At 36.8% G+C, this 17,402-nt stretch overlaps 2 protein-coding genes across 13 annotated transcripts in view; both read right to left on the bottom strand.

The window, feature by feature from the left end:
- S100A1 (S100 calcium binding protein A1) overlaps positions 1-17,402 on the bottom strand; it is a 1,186,348-nt gene that overhangs the window by 1,027,031 nt on the left and 141,915 nt on the right. The window contains exon 1 of one of the 12 annotated variants that reach the window (XM_050753940.1): positions 2,003-2,006. The exons of the other annotated variants lie outside the window; for them this stretch is intronic. The gene's annotated coding sequence lies outside the window, so the exon portion shown is untranslated. Of the gene's footprint in view, positions 1-2,002; positions 2,007-17,402 lie in introns of those variants that run through there. 12 annotated transcript variants of the gene reach the window in all.
- LOC126935106 (late cornified envelope protein 3C) lies at positions 1,318-2,160 on the bottom strand. The gene is made up of 2 exons (XM_050756312.1): positions 2,113-2,160; positions 1,318-1,689 (listed from the first exon to the last, which is right to left on the bottom strand). Exon 2 carries the CDS (start codon positions 1,670-1,672, stop codon positions 1,388-1,390), a length of 285 nt encoding a protein of 94 aa, XP_050612269.1. The 5' UTR covers positions 1,673-1,689; positions 2,113-2,160; the 3' UTR covers positions 1,318-1,387.

Here is a 17,402-nt window from a genome sequence, read left to right as displayed (position 1 = left end):
GTAATGGAACTGACCTGATCATGTCTATATTTTGGGTACGGAGAATTGATGCAAACTGAATGCTATTTTCCCTGTGAATTTCATTTTAATTTGAGATACATTTCTCATTCAATTAATATCTAATATTAAAATAAATACCTTTTGCTAGATATCTTTCAAGGTAAATCAGTCAGGCTGTAACCAAACTTTATCCGTATTTAAATTAAATTATAATTGTCAATGAAAATTAAATTGTGTTCACTATCGGGGTTATAATTTTTGTCTTCTCATTCTGCCTGACAGTCCACTCTAGTGAACTGAAATAGTGATGCCTGTGGGAGCATAAAGGCACTGGACCATAGGAAAGAGGGTGGCTCCAAATGTGGAGTGGGGAGAGGGTAGATTTAGGTATTGATATTCTCAGCAGCCTTTTTCTGCATCCAGCACATGACCCCTGTCTCTGTCTTGGAAGTATTTTCAAGAATTATCCCTTGATCTACTTTTGAGTGGCCACTTTACTTATAATGCTAAGGGTTCCTTCAATGGCCTCTGTCCTGCAAAGAGACATTTACAAGAGATGGACGAAGCGCTTTCTCATGGTAGCCAGATTGTGGGGCTGAATATAGCTGAGTGGCCACTTTTGCTTCTTAGGAGTAAAATCTGTAGTCATTGGGATACAACAACAGAGAAGTAAGTTCTGAGGTTTCAGTACACCCCAGAACTGTAGTGGGGGCCCCTTTCTGTTCCTATGGAATGCAGCAGATGTCCACACATGGCTTTCTCCATAGCCCCAACCCTGGCTTGGGAGGCTCTATACTTATCCTGGTGATGGTGCCCATCAACCTTTCCTCCCTTCCATGAGGGGCTCCCAATTCCTGGCTCTGCTGTCATCAAAGCAAAAACTACACAGGTCTGAGGCTGTGCAGCCATCCTGTGATGGCAGAGGGTTGGCTGAGAGACCACAGTCCAGCTACTTGCCCAGAGCATGAGGTCAGCTCTCTGGGGTCACTTCTACTGAGGGTAACACACTTAAATCTCTGGATTTCTAAGGTCCTTGGAGGTCAGGTGACAGGAGAACCTGGCCTGGATGGATAAATCCTGGATAATTTCCTAACAAGTGAGACACCAGTGGTAATGAAAACAAGAAGCTTTATTTTTTGGCAGCGTTAGGCACAGGGAACTGCCAATCCTTGGCAGGGGCAGGGATGAGGGAACTGTGAGCTCCTGGACATCAGACAGGAAGCACCTTCTGGGGACAGCTTGGATACTCAACAGGAACACCCCCAGCTCAGCTTGTGAAAGCCAGAACAAGGTATCTGGAAAAGCATGCATCAAGATGGGGCTTTTCCTGGGCCCTTGGGATTCTTGTTTCCTCCAAAGATCACTCATCTCATCATCAGGATGCAGGTCAGCAGCAGCCCCCAGAGCCATGGCCACAGCAGGAGCCCCCACCTTTCTGAACACTGCCTCTGTCACAGGAGTTGGATCTCTGGCGCCGGCATCGATGGGACCTGCGGTGTCTGTGGTGGCTCAGGCAGCAGCCACCTTCAGAGCTGGGGCCACAGCCCCTGGAGTTTAAAGCACAGCCAGAAGAGGCTGGAGGCAGACACTGTGCTGGGCTCTTTGGGGGGCACTTGGGTGAGGGGCACTTGGGCGGGGACTGGCACTGCTGCTGGTTCTGCTGGCAGGACATCTTTGCAGGAATTTTACCTTGAACAAAATAATAGAAACGTTTGAGCACAGAACCTTCAGACCATCTCCTTATTCTGGGGTTTGTCACACACTGACACCCTTGATGAAGCCACTTTCCAAGCCAAGATCTGTGCGAGAGAAATGGAAACGTAGTAGAGGGAACCCTACCCATGCATTTGGATAAAGCATCCTCAAGAATGTAAAATGGATCTATGTGCATTCCTGACAACATGCTCCAAACAAGAATGTGAAGGAATCCTAAGGTCCTATGGCTTTTGCAGCTCATGAGTTCCTGATATGTACCTTTGAGGCTCCTTATTCACTATCACCTCCCCCACTGCTGCCCACTGTGGGCCTCTTTCTGATGGTTCCATTTCAGTTCTAGGCCTCTCTTTCCCAAACACTCCCAGTTGAGGGTCTGTCCCCTTGCTGGCCACTCACCAGATGCAGAGGAGGTAGGAGAAGGCTGTTCCTAAGGATGCTGTGGATGAGAAGCCTAGGGTAGGAGCCCTTTTATCCCATGCAGTGTACATGATGCACAACCTGAGTATGCTGCTGCTTTCACAACCAGGGAGGTGACAGCACCAGATACTTCCCAGTTGTCTGCTTCCTCAGCATGTGCCTGAAGGTGCAATAAGATGACCCCATGTGTCTTCCTGGGCACATGCCTAAAGATTTAATAAGATGGAAGCAGGATGTCCTCGTGAGTACTTCCCACTCTGGTCCACCCTGAACCTCCTGCCCACCTCTGCTTGTTCATTCACAGGCTCTGTTTGTTTCACTTATTTCAACAGTAGTAGTATGGAGATGTATTGGACGCATTTCTTCCATTGAATACCTTGCAGTCTAAATGGACTATCACTCAGAAAAGTAAATATATTTGATCTGATGAAATAAGCACTATCACGGAAGTGTTTAAAAAGACTTCAAGCCTAAGACTACAGCGTTTGTAAGTCAGTCCTCCATTGCACTGATGGTCCCAAAGGGTGACGGTGTTCAGGTGTTCTCCAGGAATGACAGCTGGACACACCATTTTTTGTTGTAAGAACAAAGTCTACTCTTTTAGAAATTTTCAAGAATATAATACATTGTTATAGTCATCATGCTGTACAATAAATCTGAACTTATTACTCCTGCCTCATTGAAATTTTGTATCCTTTGACCAACATCTCCCCAGTTCTTCCCCACTCCCCAACCCAACCCCCGATAATGATAATTTCTACTTCTATGCACTTCACTTTTTAAGATTCTACATATAAGTGAGATCATGGAATATTTGTCTTTCTATATCTGGCTTATTTTACTTAGCATAATATCTTTCAGGTTTATCCAGGTTGTCACAAATTAGAAACTTCCCTTTTTATATAAGGCTGAATTGTATTTCATTATGCTTATATATCATGTTTTTTTATCCATTTACCCACTAAAGGACACTTAGGTTGATTCCTTATCTTGGCTGTAGTAAACAATGCTGCAATAAATACGGGAGTGCAGATATTTCTTGAAAATACTGATTTCATTTCCTTTAGGTATATACCCAGTAGTGGGATTGTTGAATCACATGGTAGTTTCATTTTTAATTTTTTAAGGAAACTTCATAATGCTTTCCACAATGGCCATACTACTTTATATTCCCACTAATACTGTAAAAAGGTTCCCTTTTCTCCAAGTCTTTGCCAATACTTGTTATTTCTTGTCTTTTGATAATATCCATTCTAGCAGGTGTGAGGTGATACTGTGTTTTTAACTTTCATTTCCCTGGTTAGTAGTGATATTGAGCACTTTTTTATATACACTGTAGGCCGTTTGTATGGCTTCTTTTGGGAAACCCCCGTGCCCATTTTTTAATTGGTTTATGTGTTTTCTTGCTATTGAGTTGTTTGAGGTTCTAAAACTTTTTGGATATTAACTCCTTATCAGATGTGCAGTTCACATATATTTTATCACATACCGCAGGTTGTCTCTTCACTCCATTGATCGTTTCCTTTATTTTGCAGAAGCTTTTTACTTTGATGCAACCACATTTGTCTATTTTTTTATTTTATTGCCTGTGCTTTTGGGGTCAAAATTCAAAAATAATATTTGCCCAGGTCTAATGTCAAGAAGTTTTCCCCTGTGTTTTACTCCAGTAGTTTTAAAATTTCAAGTCTTATGTTTAAGACTTTAATACAAAATTAACATACAGAAATCAGTAGCACTTATATATACCATAAAAACTATCCAAAAAAGAAGTTAAAAATCCCATTTATAATATCATCCAAAAAATACTTAGGAAGAAATTTAACCAAAGAGTTGAAAGATCTGTATACTAAAAACTATAAAACATTGAGGAAAAAAATGAAGACACAAGTAGAAAGATATTCCATGTTCACAGACTGGAAAAGTGAATATTGCTAAAATGTTCATACTAGGGGAGATGTTAGAAATATAACAGAATAGGAATTCTCTGACTCCAAGAGTCTCACCAAAGAAATCCAACTAGCAACCAACAGCAGACAAGAATACCCTTGTGAATATCTCAGAACTTGAAATGAGGCACAGACATCCCCTTGGACCACAGTATTGAGAAAAATCACACACATAGGGCAAGAGGAGGTTTTACTTTGACCACACTGTCCCTCCCCCAAGCCAGCACAGCATCACACATAAGAGGATTCCCAGGGATGGGCGTGGTGGCTCACGCCTGTAATCCCAGCACTTTGGGAGACCGAGATGGGCAGATCACATGGTCAGGAGATCAAGACCATCCTGGCTAACACGGTGAAACCCCGTCTCTACTAAAAGTACAAAAAAATTAGCTGGGCGTGGTGGTGGGCACTTGTAGTCCCAGCTACTCAGGAGGCTGAGGCAGGAGAATGGCATGAACCCAGGAGGTGGAGCTTGCAGTGCACCGAGATTGCGCCACTGTATTCCAACCTGGGCGACAGAGCGAGACTCAGTCTCAAAAAAAAAAAAAAAAAAAAAAAAAGAGGATTCCCAGAACCCATGACTTTTATAGAGGGAAGAGAGAGTTGAGAACGAACTTTCAGCTTTCCCACCATTCTGGGATCCTTTGCAGAAGAAACTCTCTTGTCTTATCTCACAGGAAACATTAGCAATGTTTATTTAGAAACTAAGAACAGGGTGAGACTCACAGTGACCAGTTCAGGGGTCTTGACAGTTGCTCTGCATTCTGGCCAGCAGAGGCACACTACCAGAGAGGCTTGCAATGCTCAACAAGAAGCACAGTTGATTAGTCTCCCAGGCTTGAATCTCTGCTCAGCTTCCACATTCAGCCCCAGTGCTCCCCTTGAAACTTCCCCAGGCCAGGAGATAAGGGTAGGATGGCAATTACCCACAAAGAGAACATCTGGCCCCACTCATTCCCAGCTGCCAAGCTTTCACCCAGTCAAGCCCCACCCATTGTGCTCTCTTGGGAGCAAGCTCCCCAAAATCTGGCCATAAACTGGCCCCAACACTGGCCATGAACAAAATCTCTGCAGCACCGTAACATGTTCATAATGGCCCCAACGCCCACACTGGAAGGTTGTGGGTTTACCGGAATGAGGGCAAGGAACACCTGGCCTGCCCATGGCGGAAAACCGCTTAAAGGCATTATTAAGCCACAAACAATAGCATGAGTGATCTGTGCCTTAAGGACATGCTCCTGCTGCAGTTAACTGCCCAACCTATTCCTTTAATTTGGCCCATCCCTTCATTTCCCATAAGGGATATTTTTAGTTAATTTAATATCTATAAAACCAGTGCTAATGAATGGTTTGCTGTTAATAAATACGTGGGTAAATCTCTGTTCCAGGCTTTCAGCTCTGAAGGCCACGAGATCCCTGATTTCCCACTTCACACCTCTATATTTCTGTGTGTGTGTCTTTAATTCCTCTAGCGCTGCTGGGTTAGGGTCTCCCCTACCCAGCTGATCTCAGCAGTGCTCCTTAATGCTTCCCAAGGCCAGAAAACAGGGGCATGGTGGCAATTAACTGTAGAAGGAGCATCTGTCCCATCCAGGCCCAGCTTCCAAGTGGCTAATATATCAAGCCATGGTGCTCTGCTTTAGGTCATCCTAGGATTAGAGGTGAATCCATGCCCATGTAAATCTGTGGAGCATAGCCTCTGGTCCTGTCACCCTGCGTGGATATGTAGCAATCTCAGAGTCCTTGTTCAGCCTTGACACCTAGAACATGGCCTTGCCCAACTACAGATTCAAAACTGTAGTACTGGCCATCCAAGGAAGACAAAAAACAATACGGCTCAATCAGAGGCAATTTCAGCCAGCAGCTCTGTCTCATTATAGAGTCCAGTTAGTGCTCTCACCAGACCATGGAACACAGTCAGAAATTCTACTCAACCAACACAGTTAGTAGTTCAGCCCAGTTAGAGAGCATGACAGCAAGGTCTTCCCATTCAAGGTCTTAACCAACTAGCTTAATCAGAATTCCAGGTTTGATCAAATAGTGAAGGTATACCATGGCCAAATAACACAAACAAAGATAGAAGAGATGGCCATTTCTGCAAATGATCGGGCACTAATGCAAGGACACAAGGATTATGAAAAATCTGAAAAAATACATTACTATCATAAAGAAATTAATAAAGCTCCAATAAGGGACCCTGAAGAAGTGAAAATTTATAAAATGACTGATGAAGAATTCAGAATAATTATCTTAAACACAGTGAAACCCCGTCTCTACTAAAATACGAAATATTAGCCACGTGTGGTGGCATGCACCTGTAGTCCCAGCTATTCGGGAGGTTGAGACAGGAGAATTACTTGAGCCCAGGAGGCAGAGGTTGCAGTGAGCTGAGATTGTGCCGCTGCACTCCAGCCTGGGTGACAAAGCAAGACTCCATCTCCAAAAAAAAAAAAAAAACAGTAGTTCACCTAGTTTTGTAAAATGTATTCCTTAATAATTTAGTGTACCTACAGTTATTTTTAATAGTTGTGTCTTTTTAATCATCACAGGAGGGATAAAGTTTTTTTATACTTCACCCTTACAGTTTTAGAATATTCTGAATATGATACATAGTTGTATTACTTAAAGGGGACTACAAGAAAATACAGATAAAAAACTAAATTAAATGTGGAAGATAATTTATAAATCAAAATGAGAATATTGCCAAATAAATAGAAACAATAAAAATGGAAATCCTAGAGATAAAGTATGTAATAACAGAGCTATAAAATTCAATAGAAAGCCTCAACAGCAGACTTGATCACGTGGAAGAAAGAATAACTTGAAGATAGGATATTTGAAATTATCCAGTTAGAGGAGTAAAAAGAAAAAAGAATAGAAAAGACCTACAGAAATTATGGGACACTACTAAGAGAATTAACCTCCACATAATAGGAGTTTCTGAAGAACAAGAGAGAGATAAAGGCCCAGAAAGCACATTTAAGGTAATAATGACTAAAAATTTTCCAAGTCTGACAAAAGATGACAGCATTCAAGTACAGGAAGCTCAAAAGTCTCCAAGTAAATCCAACCCAAAGATGAATTCTAGAATAAAATTATCAAAAAATTCTAGAATAAAACTACCAAAAATTAAAGACAAAAAAAAAAAAGCACCAAGAGATAAGAAATATCACATTTAAAGCAGTCCCAGTACAGCCATTAACAGCTTTCCTGGCAGAAATTCTTCAGGCCATGAAAGAGTAGAATGATATATTCAAAATTCTGAAGAAAAAAGTGCTAACCAAGGATACATTACCTGTAAAGTCTGTTCTTCAGAAATCAGGCAGAAAAAAACTTTCTCAGACAAACAAAAGCTAAGGGAGTTCATTATCACTAGGCCTGCTCCTTAGGAATTGCTAAAGGGAGTTCTTTAAGCTAAAACGAAAGGCTGCTAATTAATAACATAAAACACAAAAGTAAATCACTCAATGGTATAAGTAATATGACTATGTAATCATATTCAGAATATTCTAAAACTGTAAGGGTGAAGCATAAAACAATTTTATCTGTCCTATGAGGATTAAAAAGACAGAACTATTAAAAATAACTGTAGCTACAATAAATAAGGGATACAAATTTTAAAACTAGGTAAATATCAAAAGTATACAAGGGGAAGGAGGGAATTAATGTGCAGTTTCGTTTGTGATTAAAGTCACTATTAGCTTAAAATAGCTTGTTTAAAATTTAGGATGTTTTATATAAGCCCCACGGTAGCCACAAAGCAAAATCCTGTAGAACAAAATATAAAAAGAAAATTCAAAGAAACCACCATAGAAAACTATCAACCACAAAGGAAGAGAGCAAGAAATTAAGAAAGAAACCAAAGATTTCCAAAACAACCAGAAAACAATTAAGAAAATAAGAGTAGTAAGTTTATAACTATCAAAAATTATCTTGAATGTAAAAGGATTAAGTTATCTAATCAAAAGACAGAGCGGCTCAATAGATTTTTTTTTAAAGATCAAACCATATGCTGCCTACAAGAGACTCACTTTCCTACTAAGGACATACATAGCCTGAACGTGAAAGGATGGGAAAAGATACTTCATAAAAATGGAAATGAAAAGAGCATGGTAGCTATACTTACAGCATATAAAATATTCTTTAAGTCAAAAACTATAAAAATGACAGAGAAGGTCATTTTACAAGAATAGAAAGTGTCAAGCCATCAAAAGAATATAATCGTAAATATATATGCACCCAATATAAGAGCACATATAACCAAAGCGATTATTAAATTATCTGAAGGGAGTGATAGACTGCAATACCATAACAACAGAAAATCTCAATACTCTACTTTCAACAATAGACAGCTCATCTAAGCAGAAGATCAATAAGGGAACACTAGACTTGAATTACACCTCAGACCAAAGAGATCTAACAGACACATATAAAACATACAATCCAACAGCAACAGAATATACTTTCTTCTCCGGAGCACATAGAATATTCTCTAAAATAATCTCTATGTTAGACCACAAAACAATTCTTAACAAATCTCAGAAGATTAACACTATACCAATCAATCAATCAATGACATCAAACTAGAAATCTGTAACAGGAGAAATCTTATAAAATTCAAAAATATGTGAAAATCAAGCAAGATGCTCTTAAACAACCAATGGGTCACAGAAGAAATAAAAAAGAAAACCAAAAATCACCTTGAGATAAACAAAAATGAAAACAAAACAAAACAAATTTTGTGGGATGCAGCAAAAGAAGTGCTAAGAGGGAAAATAATAACAATAAATGTCTATATCAAAAAGACAAAAGATTTCAAATAAACAGTGTAATGTTACACCTCAAGGAACTAGAAAAAGAACAAACTAAGCCCAAAGTTAAGAGAAGGAAAAGAATAACAAAGATCAGAGCAGAAATAAATAAAATAGAGCCTAGGAAAACAGTAGAAAAAAATTAAAGAAAAGAAGAGTTGGTTTTTTAAAAAGATAAACAAAATCGACAAACCTTAGCTAAACTAACCAGGAAAAAAAAAAAAAAAAGAAGGCTCAAAGAAATAAAAATCAGAAATGAAAGTGGGCACATTGTAACTGATGCCACAGAAATACAAAGGATTATAGGAAGCTACTATGAACAATTGTATGCCAAATAATTGGATATCTAGAAGAAATTTATAAATTCCTAAACACATACAACCTAACAAAGCTGAATCATGAAGAAATAGAAAACCTTAACAGACCAATAGTGAGAAAAGGGATTAAACCGGCAATAAATAAGGGATTAAATCAGTAACAGTCTCCTTGCAGCGGGATGATTAAGAAATCAGAGATACTGAGGGGTTGAGGAGGAATTATTTAATTATTTAGGTGCATCGACCCAGTCGGATTAACACCCAAAGGACTGAGCCCTGAACAAAGAGTTCAGTTACCTTTAAAGCATTTTGTGGGGTGGGGGGAGATCTGTGCAGGGGGAAGCATATTACGGAAGCGAGAAACAAAGACAGTTATTCAATTAAGACACACATTACATCATTTCTTAATTTTCAAGGAGCAACATGTTTTATGACTTGACATTATCTGTCTAGTGACCTTGCAGCTGCACAGCTAGAGAAACAGGGTCTTTACAATGCCTGGGAAAGGGAGAGATAAGGCTCACTAGCCACAGAAAAACAGGCAGTTAATTTTAAAGGACTCTAGCTTCTTCTCTTCTGCAGGGGGAACTGGGTTTTCTTACATACAACTGAGTTTTTGCTTACACATTATTTAATTTCTTTTAATTCCTGTTCTATCCTATCAAAGAAAAGCCCAGGACTGGGTGGCTTTAAAAATAAATTCTACCAAACTTTTAAAGAAGATTGTATACCAATCCTTCTGAAACTCTTCCAAAATATTGAAGAAGAGGAGTATTTTCAAACTCATTACTCTGATCAAACAACATTACTCTGATACCAAATCCAGACAAGGACACTCCAAGAAAAGAAAATTGCAGGCCAATGTCTTTGAAAAGCCTAAATGCAAAAATCCTTACCAAACTATTAGCAAACCAAATGCAACTACATGTTAAACAAATCATCTGCCCTGATCAAGTGGGATTTAACCCTGGGCTGCAAGGATGGTTCAAAATATACAAATGAATATATATGACTCATTCCACTAATGAAATGAAGAATAAAAGCCATGTAATCGACTCATTAGATACAGAAAAAGAATATAACAAAACTCAATATCCTTTCATGATAAAAACTCTCAATAGAATAGGTATAAAGGAAATACACCTCAAAACAATAAAAGCCATATCTGACAAACCTGTAGCAAACATCGTACTTAATCATGAAAAGTTGAAGGCTTTTTCTCTAAGATTAGGAACAAAAGAAGAAGGCCCACTCTCACAACTTCTTTACAACGTAGTTCTGGAAGTCCTAACCAGAGCAATTAGGAAAGAGAAAGAAATAAAAGGAATCCTAAGACAAAAGGAATTAATGAAAGTGTCTCTATTTGCTGACAATATAACCTCATATAAAGAAAATTCTAAAGAGTCCACCAAAAACTTGTCAGAACTGATAAACAAATTCAGTAAAGTTGCAGGATACAAAATCAGCATATGAAAATAAGTAGTGTTCTACACACTAATAATGAGTTACTCAAACAGAAAACTAAGGAAACAATCCCACTTACATCAGCAACAAAAGAAAATAAAATACTCAGGTGTAAATTTAAGGAGGTGAAAAACTTGTACACTAAAAACTATTAAACACTGATCAAATAAATTGAAGAAAACATGTAAAAATATCCCATGTTCATTGTTTGAAAAAATTAGCATTGTTAAAATGTTCATGTTACTCAAAGTGATCCGTAGATGCAATAAAATTTCCATCAAAATTCCATTGTCATTTTCACAGAAATAGAAAAAAAAATCTTTAAATTCACGTGAAAGCACAAAAGACCCCAAATAGTCAAAGCAATGTTGAGCAAAAATAACAAAGCTGGGGGTATGACATGACCTATTTTTGAAATCTACTACAAAGCTACAGTAGTAAAAACAGCACAGTGCTTGCATAAAAACAGACACATAGACAAATGGAAAAACTGAGTAGAAAGCCAGGAAATAAATCTAAGCGTTTACAGTTGATTGACTTTTGACAAAGGTATCAAGAACACATAATGGGGAAAGGACAGTCTCTTCAATAACTAGTGCTGGGAAAACTGGTTATCATGCATAAAAGTGAAATTAGATCCTTATTTAGCAGCATGCACAAAAATAAACTCAAAATGGATTAAAGACATAAACATAATACCTGAAACTTTAAATCTATTAGAAGAAAACATAAGGTGAAAGCTCCATGACATTGCTTGGGGCAATAATTTTTTTAATATGACCCTGGAAGCTCAGGCAACAAAAGCAAAAACAGACAAATTGGACTGCTTTTGTTAGTTAAACTAAAAACCTGCACAGCCAAACAACCAATTAACAAAGTGAACAGACAACCCACAGAGTGGAAAAAAAATTTGCAAACCATATATCTGATAAATGGTTAATATCCAAAATATATAATGAACTCAACTCAGTAGCAAGAAAAAAAAAAATTAAACATAGGGAAAGAACTTTAACAGACACTTCTCAAACGAGGATCTAGAGATGACCAATGGGTTTAGGAAAAAATAAAGACTCAGCATCACTACTCATCAAGAAAATGAAAATTAAAACCATAGTGAGATAAGAGCTCACACCTGTTAGAATGGCTAATATATTTAAAAAAAAAAAAGCAAAGAAAACTGTTGGTGAGAATGCAGAGAAAAGGGAACACTTGTATACTGTTGGTGGGAATGTAAATTATAAACATTATGCAAAATGACATGGATGTTCCTGAAAAATCTAAAAATAGAACTAAAATATGATTCAGCAATCTCACTTCTGAAAATATATCCAAGGCATTGAAATCATTGTATCAAAGGGATATATACATTTCCATATTTATTATAGCATTAATTACAGTATTTAAGATATGGAATAAACCTGTGCCTATCAATGGAAAAAGTAAATGTAGCATACATACACAACAGAGTACTACTCAGCCTTTTAAAAGAAGGAAATTCCGTCATTTGTGACAACAAGGATGAACCTAAAGGACATTACACTAAGTGAAATAAGCCAGATATGGAAAGACAATGCATGATCTCACTTATATATGGAATCTAAAAATAGTTGAATTCATAGAAGCAGAGAGTATAATGGTGGTTAACAGAGGCTAGAGGGAGAGGGCACCAAGGGACTTGGGGAGTTGTTAATCAAAAAGTTAAAATTTTTAACAAGACAGCAGGGGTATGTTTGGGGATCTTTCCCACAGGAGAATGACTATAGTCAATAATTATGTATGGTATAGTTCAAAATAAAGAGAGCAAATTTCAAATATATCACTACACAAAATGTCAAAACAACACATTGTACTCAATAAATGTAATACAATTCTGGTTTGTCAATTAAAAACAATATACATTAAAATACATAAATGAATAAATTGTCCGTATTCCCCAAAGCAATCTACAGATTTACTGCAATGTCTATCAAACTTCCAATGACATTTTGACAGAATTTTTTGATGTTGTTTTTACAGTTTCAACTATTATTTTAGATTCAGGTGTATACAAGCAGATTTTTTACATTAGTATGTTACACAATGTTGAGGTTTGGGTACAAATGATCCCCTCACTCAGGTACTGAGCATAGTACCCAATAGTAGTTTTCCACTCCTTGTGTCCTTTCCTCTCTTCCCTTCTAGTTGTCTAGTGTCTATTGTTGCCACCATTATGTCTATGTGTATCCAGTATTTAGCTCCCACTTATAAGTGAGAACATGAAATATTTGGTTTTCTGTTCCTGCATTAATTTTCTTAGGAAGACGGCATCCAGTTGGATCTACACTGCTGCAAAAGATGTGATTTCATTCTTTTCTATGGCTGTGTAATATTTCATGGTGTATATGTATCACGTTATAATTTTCCAATCCACTGTTGATGGACATCTAGGCTGATTCCATGTCTTTGCTATTGTGAATTGTGCTGTGATTAACTTAAGAATGTATGGGTTATTATTATTATTGTTATTATTGGTGGAACAGTTTATTTTCCTTCGGATATATACCCAGTAATGAGACTGCCAGGTCAAATAGCACTTCTGTTTTAAGTTCTTTGAGAAATCTCCAAACTGCTGTCCACAGTGGCTGAACTAATTTACATTCTCACCAGCAGTGTACAAGCATTTCCTTTTCTGCACAACCTTGCCAGTATCTGTTACTTTTGACTTTTTAATAAAGCCATTCTAACTAGTGTGAGATGGCATCTCATGTGGTTTTTGATTTGCATTTCTCTGAGGATTAGTGATATCAAATGTTTTTCAAATGTTTGTTGACCGCTTATATGTCTTCTTTTGAAAAGTGTCTGTATTGTCCTTTGCCCACTTTTTAATGGGGTTATTTGTGGGGGGGTTTTGCCTGTTGAATTGTTTAAATTCCTTACAGATTCTGGATATTAGAACTGTGTTGTATGCACAGTTTGTGAATATTTTCTCCTATTCTGTAGGTTGTATGTTTACTCTGTGATGGTTTCTTTTGCTGTGCAGAAGCTCTTTAGTTTAATTAGGTCCCACTTGACTTTTGTTGTTGTTGCAATTGCCTTTGAGGACTTAATCATAAATTATTTGCCAAGGCTGATGTTCAGAATTGTATTTCTTTGGTTTTCTTCCAGAATTTTTATAATTTGAGGTCTTACATTTATATTTTTAATTCACCTTGAGTTAATTTTTTATATGATGAATGGTAGGGGTCCAGATTCATTCTTCTGCATATGAATAGCCAGTTATCCCAACATAATTTATTGAATAAGGAATACTTTCCCTATTGCTTATTTTTGTTAACTTTGTGAAAAATCAGCTGGCTATAGAGGTATCACTTTATTTCTGGGTAATGTGTCTGTTTCTTTGGTCTATATGTCTGTTTTTGTACCAGTACCATGCTGTTTTGGTTAGTGGCCTTACAGTATAGTGTAAGTTGGGTAATATGATGCTTCCAACTTTGTTCTTTTTGTTTAGAACTGTCTTGACTATTTTGGCTCATTTTTGGTTCCATATTGAATTTAGAGTAGTTTTTATTAAAATTCTGTGAAAAATTATATTGGTAGTTTGATAGGAATAGTGTTGAAGCTGTAGATTGTTTCGGGTGATATGGTCATTGTAAAGACATTGATTCTTCCAATCCAAGAGCCTGGAATGTTTTCCCATTTCTTTATGTCATCTATGATTTCTTTCAGTAGTGATTTTTGGTCTTCCTTATAGAGATCTTTCACCATCTTGGTTAGATGTATACCTAGGTATTTTTCTGTGTCTATTGTAAATGGATTGCATTCTTTATTTGACTCTTAGTTTGAACATAATTGGTGAGTAGAAGTGCTACTTATTTTTGTGTGTTGATTTTGTATCCTGAAACTTTACTAAAGTCGCTTATCAGTTCTAGGAGACTTAGGGCAGAGTCTTTAGGGTTTTCTAGGTACAAAATCAGAGAAAAGAGATAATTTGACTTATTATTTTCCTATTTGGATGTCTTTTATTTCTTTCTCTTGCCTGATTGACTAGAATTTCCAGTACTAGATTTAACAGGAGTGGTGAGAAGGAGCCTACTTGTCTTGTTCCTGTTCTTAAGGGGAATGCTTCCAGATCTTACACATTCTGTATAATGTTGATTTTGAGTTCATCATAGATGGCTCTTATTATTTTGAGGTATGTTCCTTCATTGCCTAGTTTGTGGAGGGTTTTTTATTATGACAGGATGTGGGATTTTATCAAAAGATTTTTCTGCACTATTGAGACAATCATAAGGTTTTTGTTTTCAATTCTGTTTATGAGGTGAATCACTCGCATTGATTTGCATATGTTGAACCAAACCTAAATGCCAGGAATAAGACCTACTTAACTGTGGTTAATTAACTTTCTGATGTGCTGCTGGATTCAGCTTGCTAGTATTTTGTTGAGGATTTTTGTGTCTGTTCATCTGAGATATTGACCTATATTTTCCTTTTTCATTGTATCTTTCCCAGATTTTTAGTATCAGAATGATGCTGGACTCATAGAATGAGTTAGGGAGGATTACTTCCTCCTCAATTTTTTAGAATAGTTTTAGTAGAACGGGTACCAGCTATTCTTTGTACCTCCGGTAGAATTCAGCTATGAATCCATCTGGTCTAGGGCTTTTTTTGGTTGGTAGATTTTTTGTATTATTGATTCCATTTTGGAACTCAATGTTGGTCTGGTCAGGGTTTCAGTTTCTTCCTGATTTAGTCTTGGGAAGTTGTATGGCTTTGGATCTCAATTTTATTCAGTTTTACTCTGATTTTAGTTATTTCTTTTCTTCTAACTTTGGTATTAATTTGTTCTTGTTTCTCTAGTTCCTCTAGGTGTGATGTTAGGTTGTTAACTTTTTGGATGTTTCATCTCTGTTTTCATTTATTTCAAAGAATTTTTTATTTCTGCATTAATTTTGTTATTTTCCCCAAATTCATTCAGAAACAAGTTGTTTAATTTCCATGTAATTGTTTGGTTTTGAGATATCTCCTTAGTATTGACTTTTGTTTTTATTCCTCTATGGTTCAAAAGTATAAATTGTATGATTTCAATATTTAAAATTTATTGAGACTCACCTTATGTTTGAGCATGTGGTTAATCTTAGAGTATGTTCCATGTGCAGGTGAGAAGAATTTATTCTGTGATTGATGGGTGAAGTACTTTGTAGATGTTTCTTAGCCCAATTCATCAAGTGTCCAATTTAAGTCCAGAATTTGTTAGTTTTCTGCCTCGAAGATCTGTCTAACAGTGCCAACGGAGTGTTGTAGTCCTCACTATTATTGTGTGGCTGTCTAAGTTCTTTACATATACATAGAAGTGCTCATTTTATGAACTGGAGTGCCCCAATGTTGAATGCATATATATTTAGGATAGTCAAATCTTATTGTTTAATTGAATGTGTTATTTTTATGTAATTGCCTTCTTTGGTGTTTTTGTTTTTTAGTTTTTGTTGATTTAAAGTCTATTTTATCTAAAAATATTGACTCCCACTTTGTTTGTTTTCCATTTGCATGATAGATCCTTTTCCAACCCCTTACTTTGAGCCTATAATTGTAATTACATTTGAGATGGGTCTCTTGAAGACATCAGATGGATGAGTCTTGCTTTTTCATCCTACCTGTCATTCTGTGCCATTTAAATTGGGCATGTAGACCATTTACACTCAAGCCCACATATTGATATGTGAAGTTTTGATTGTGAAGTTGTTAGCTGGCTGCTTTGTAGTTTCTATTGTGTAGCTGCTTCATGGGGTCTGCAAGCTATGTACTTAAGTGTGTTTTTGTGGACCAGGTATTGTTCTTTTGTTTCCATGTTTAGAACTCCCTTAAAGATTTCCTGTAAGGTTAGTCTAGTGGTAACAAATTCCCTTAGTGATCATTAGTCTGCAAAATATTTTGTTTCTTCTTTGTTTATGAAGCTTAGTTTGATAGAGGATTAAATTCTTGGTTGGAATTTCTTTTCTTTAAGGATGCTGAAAATGAGCCCCCAATGTCTTCTGATTTGTATGTATGTTTTCTGCTGAGAAGTCTCCAGCTAGCCTGATGGACTTCCCTTTGTATGTGGTCTGACCTTTTTCTCTAGCTGCCTTTAAGATTTTTTTTCTTTAGCATTAATTTTGGACAGTCTGGTGACTATCTGCCTTGGTGATGTTTGTTTTGTACAGTATCTTGCACACATTCTCTGTATTTCTTGTGTCTTAATGTCTACCTCTTTAGCAAGATGAAGGGAATTTCCTTGAGTTAGTCCCTCAAATATATTTTCCAGGTTGTTTACTCTTTCTCCTTCTCTCTTGGAAATGCCAGTAATTTGTAGGTTTGGTTGCTTTACAGAATATCCTATTTCTCAAAGACTTTGTTCATTTTTTAAATTCTTTTTTCTTTATTCTTGTCTGACTAGATTAGTTCAAAAGATTGGTATTCATACCAGTGAAATTCTTTTTTCTGCTTGGTCTAGTGGTAAAGCTTTCAATCATACTTTGAATTTCTTTAAGTGAGCTTTTAAATTCAGAATATCTGCTTGATTTCTTTAAGATTTTTATCTCTTCTTTTATTTTCTGCATTGCTTTAGAAGTTTCTTTATGTTGATTTTCAACCTTGTCTTAGATTTCATTGTGCTTTCTTGCAATCCATGTTTTGAATTTGTTATATGTAATTTCTGAGATTTCATTTTGGTTAGGGACCATTGCTGAAGATCTTTTGGAGGTGTCACAGCATTCGGA

This window comes from Macaca thibetana, chromosome 1 (assembly GCF_024542745.1).
Source record: "Macaca thibetana thibetana isolate TM-01 chromosome 1, ASM2454274v1, whole genome shotgun sequence".
Taxonomy (NCBI): Eukaryota; Metazoa; Chordata; class Mammalia; order Primates; family Cercopithecidae; genus Macaca; species Macaca thibetana.
The sequence above is the reverse complement of the archived record's forward strand: the minus strand, read 5'-3'. Positions and strand labels throughout refer to the sequence as shown.

What these genes read in the sequence shown, in the direction of transcription:
- LOC126935106 (XM_050756312.1), bottom strand. Translation starts at nt 1,672, where the DNA reads ATGTCCTGCCAGCAGAACCAGCAGCAGTGCCAGTCCCCGCCCAAGTGC.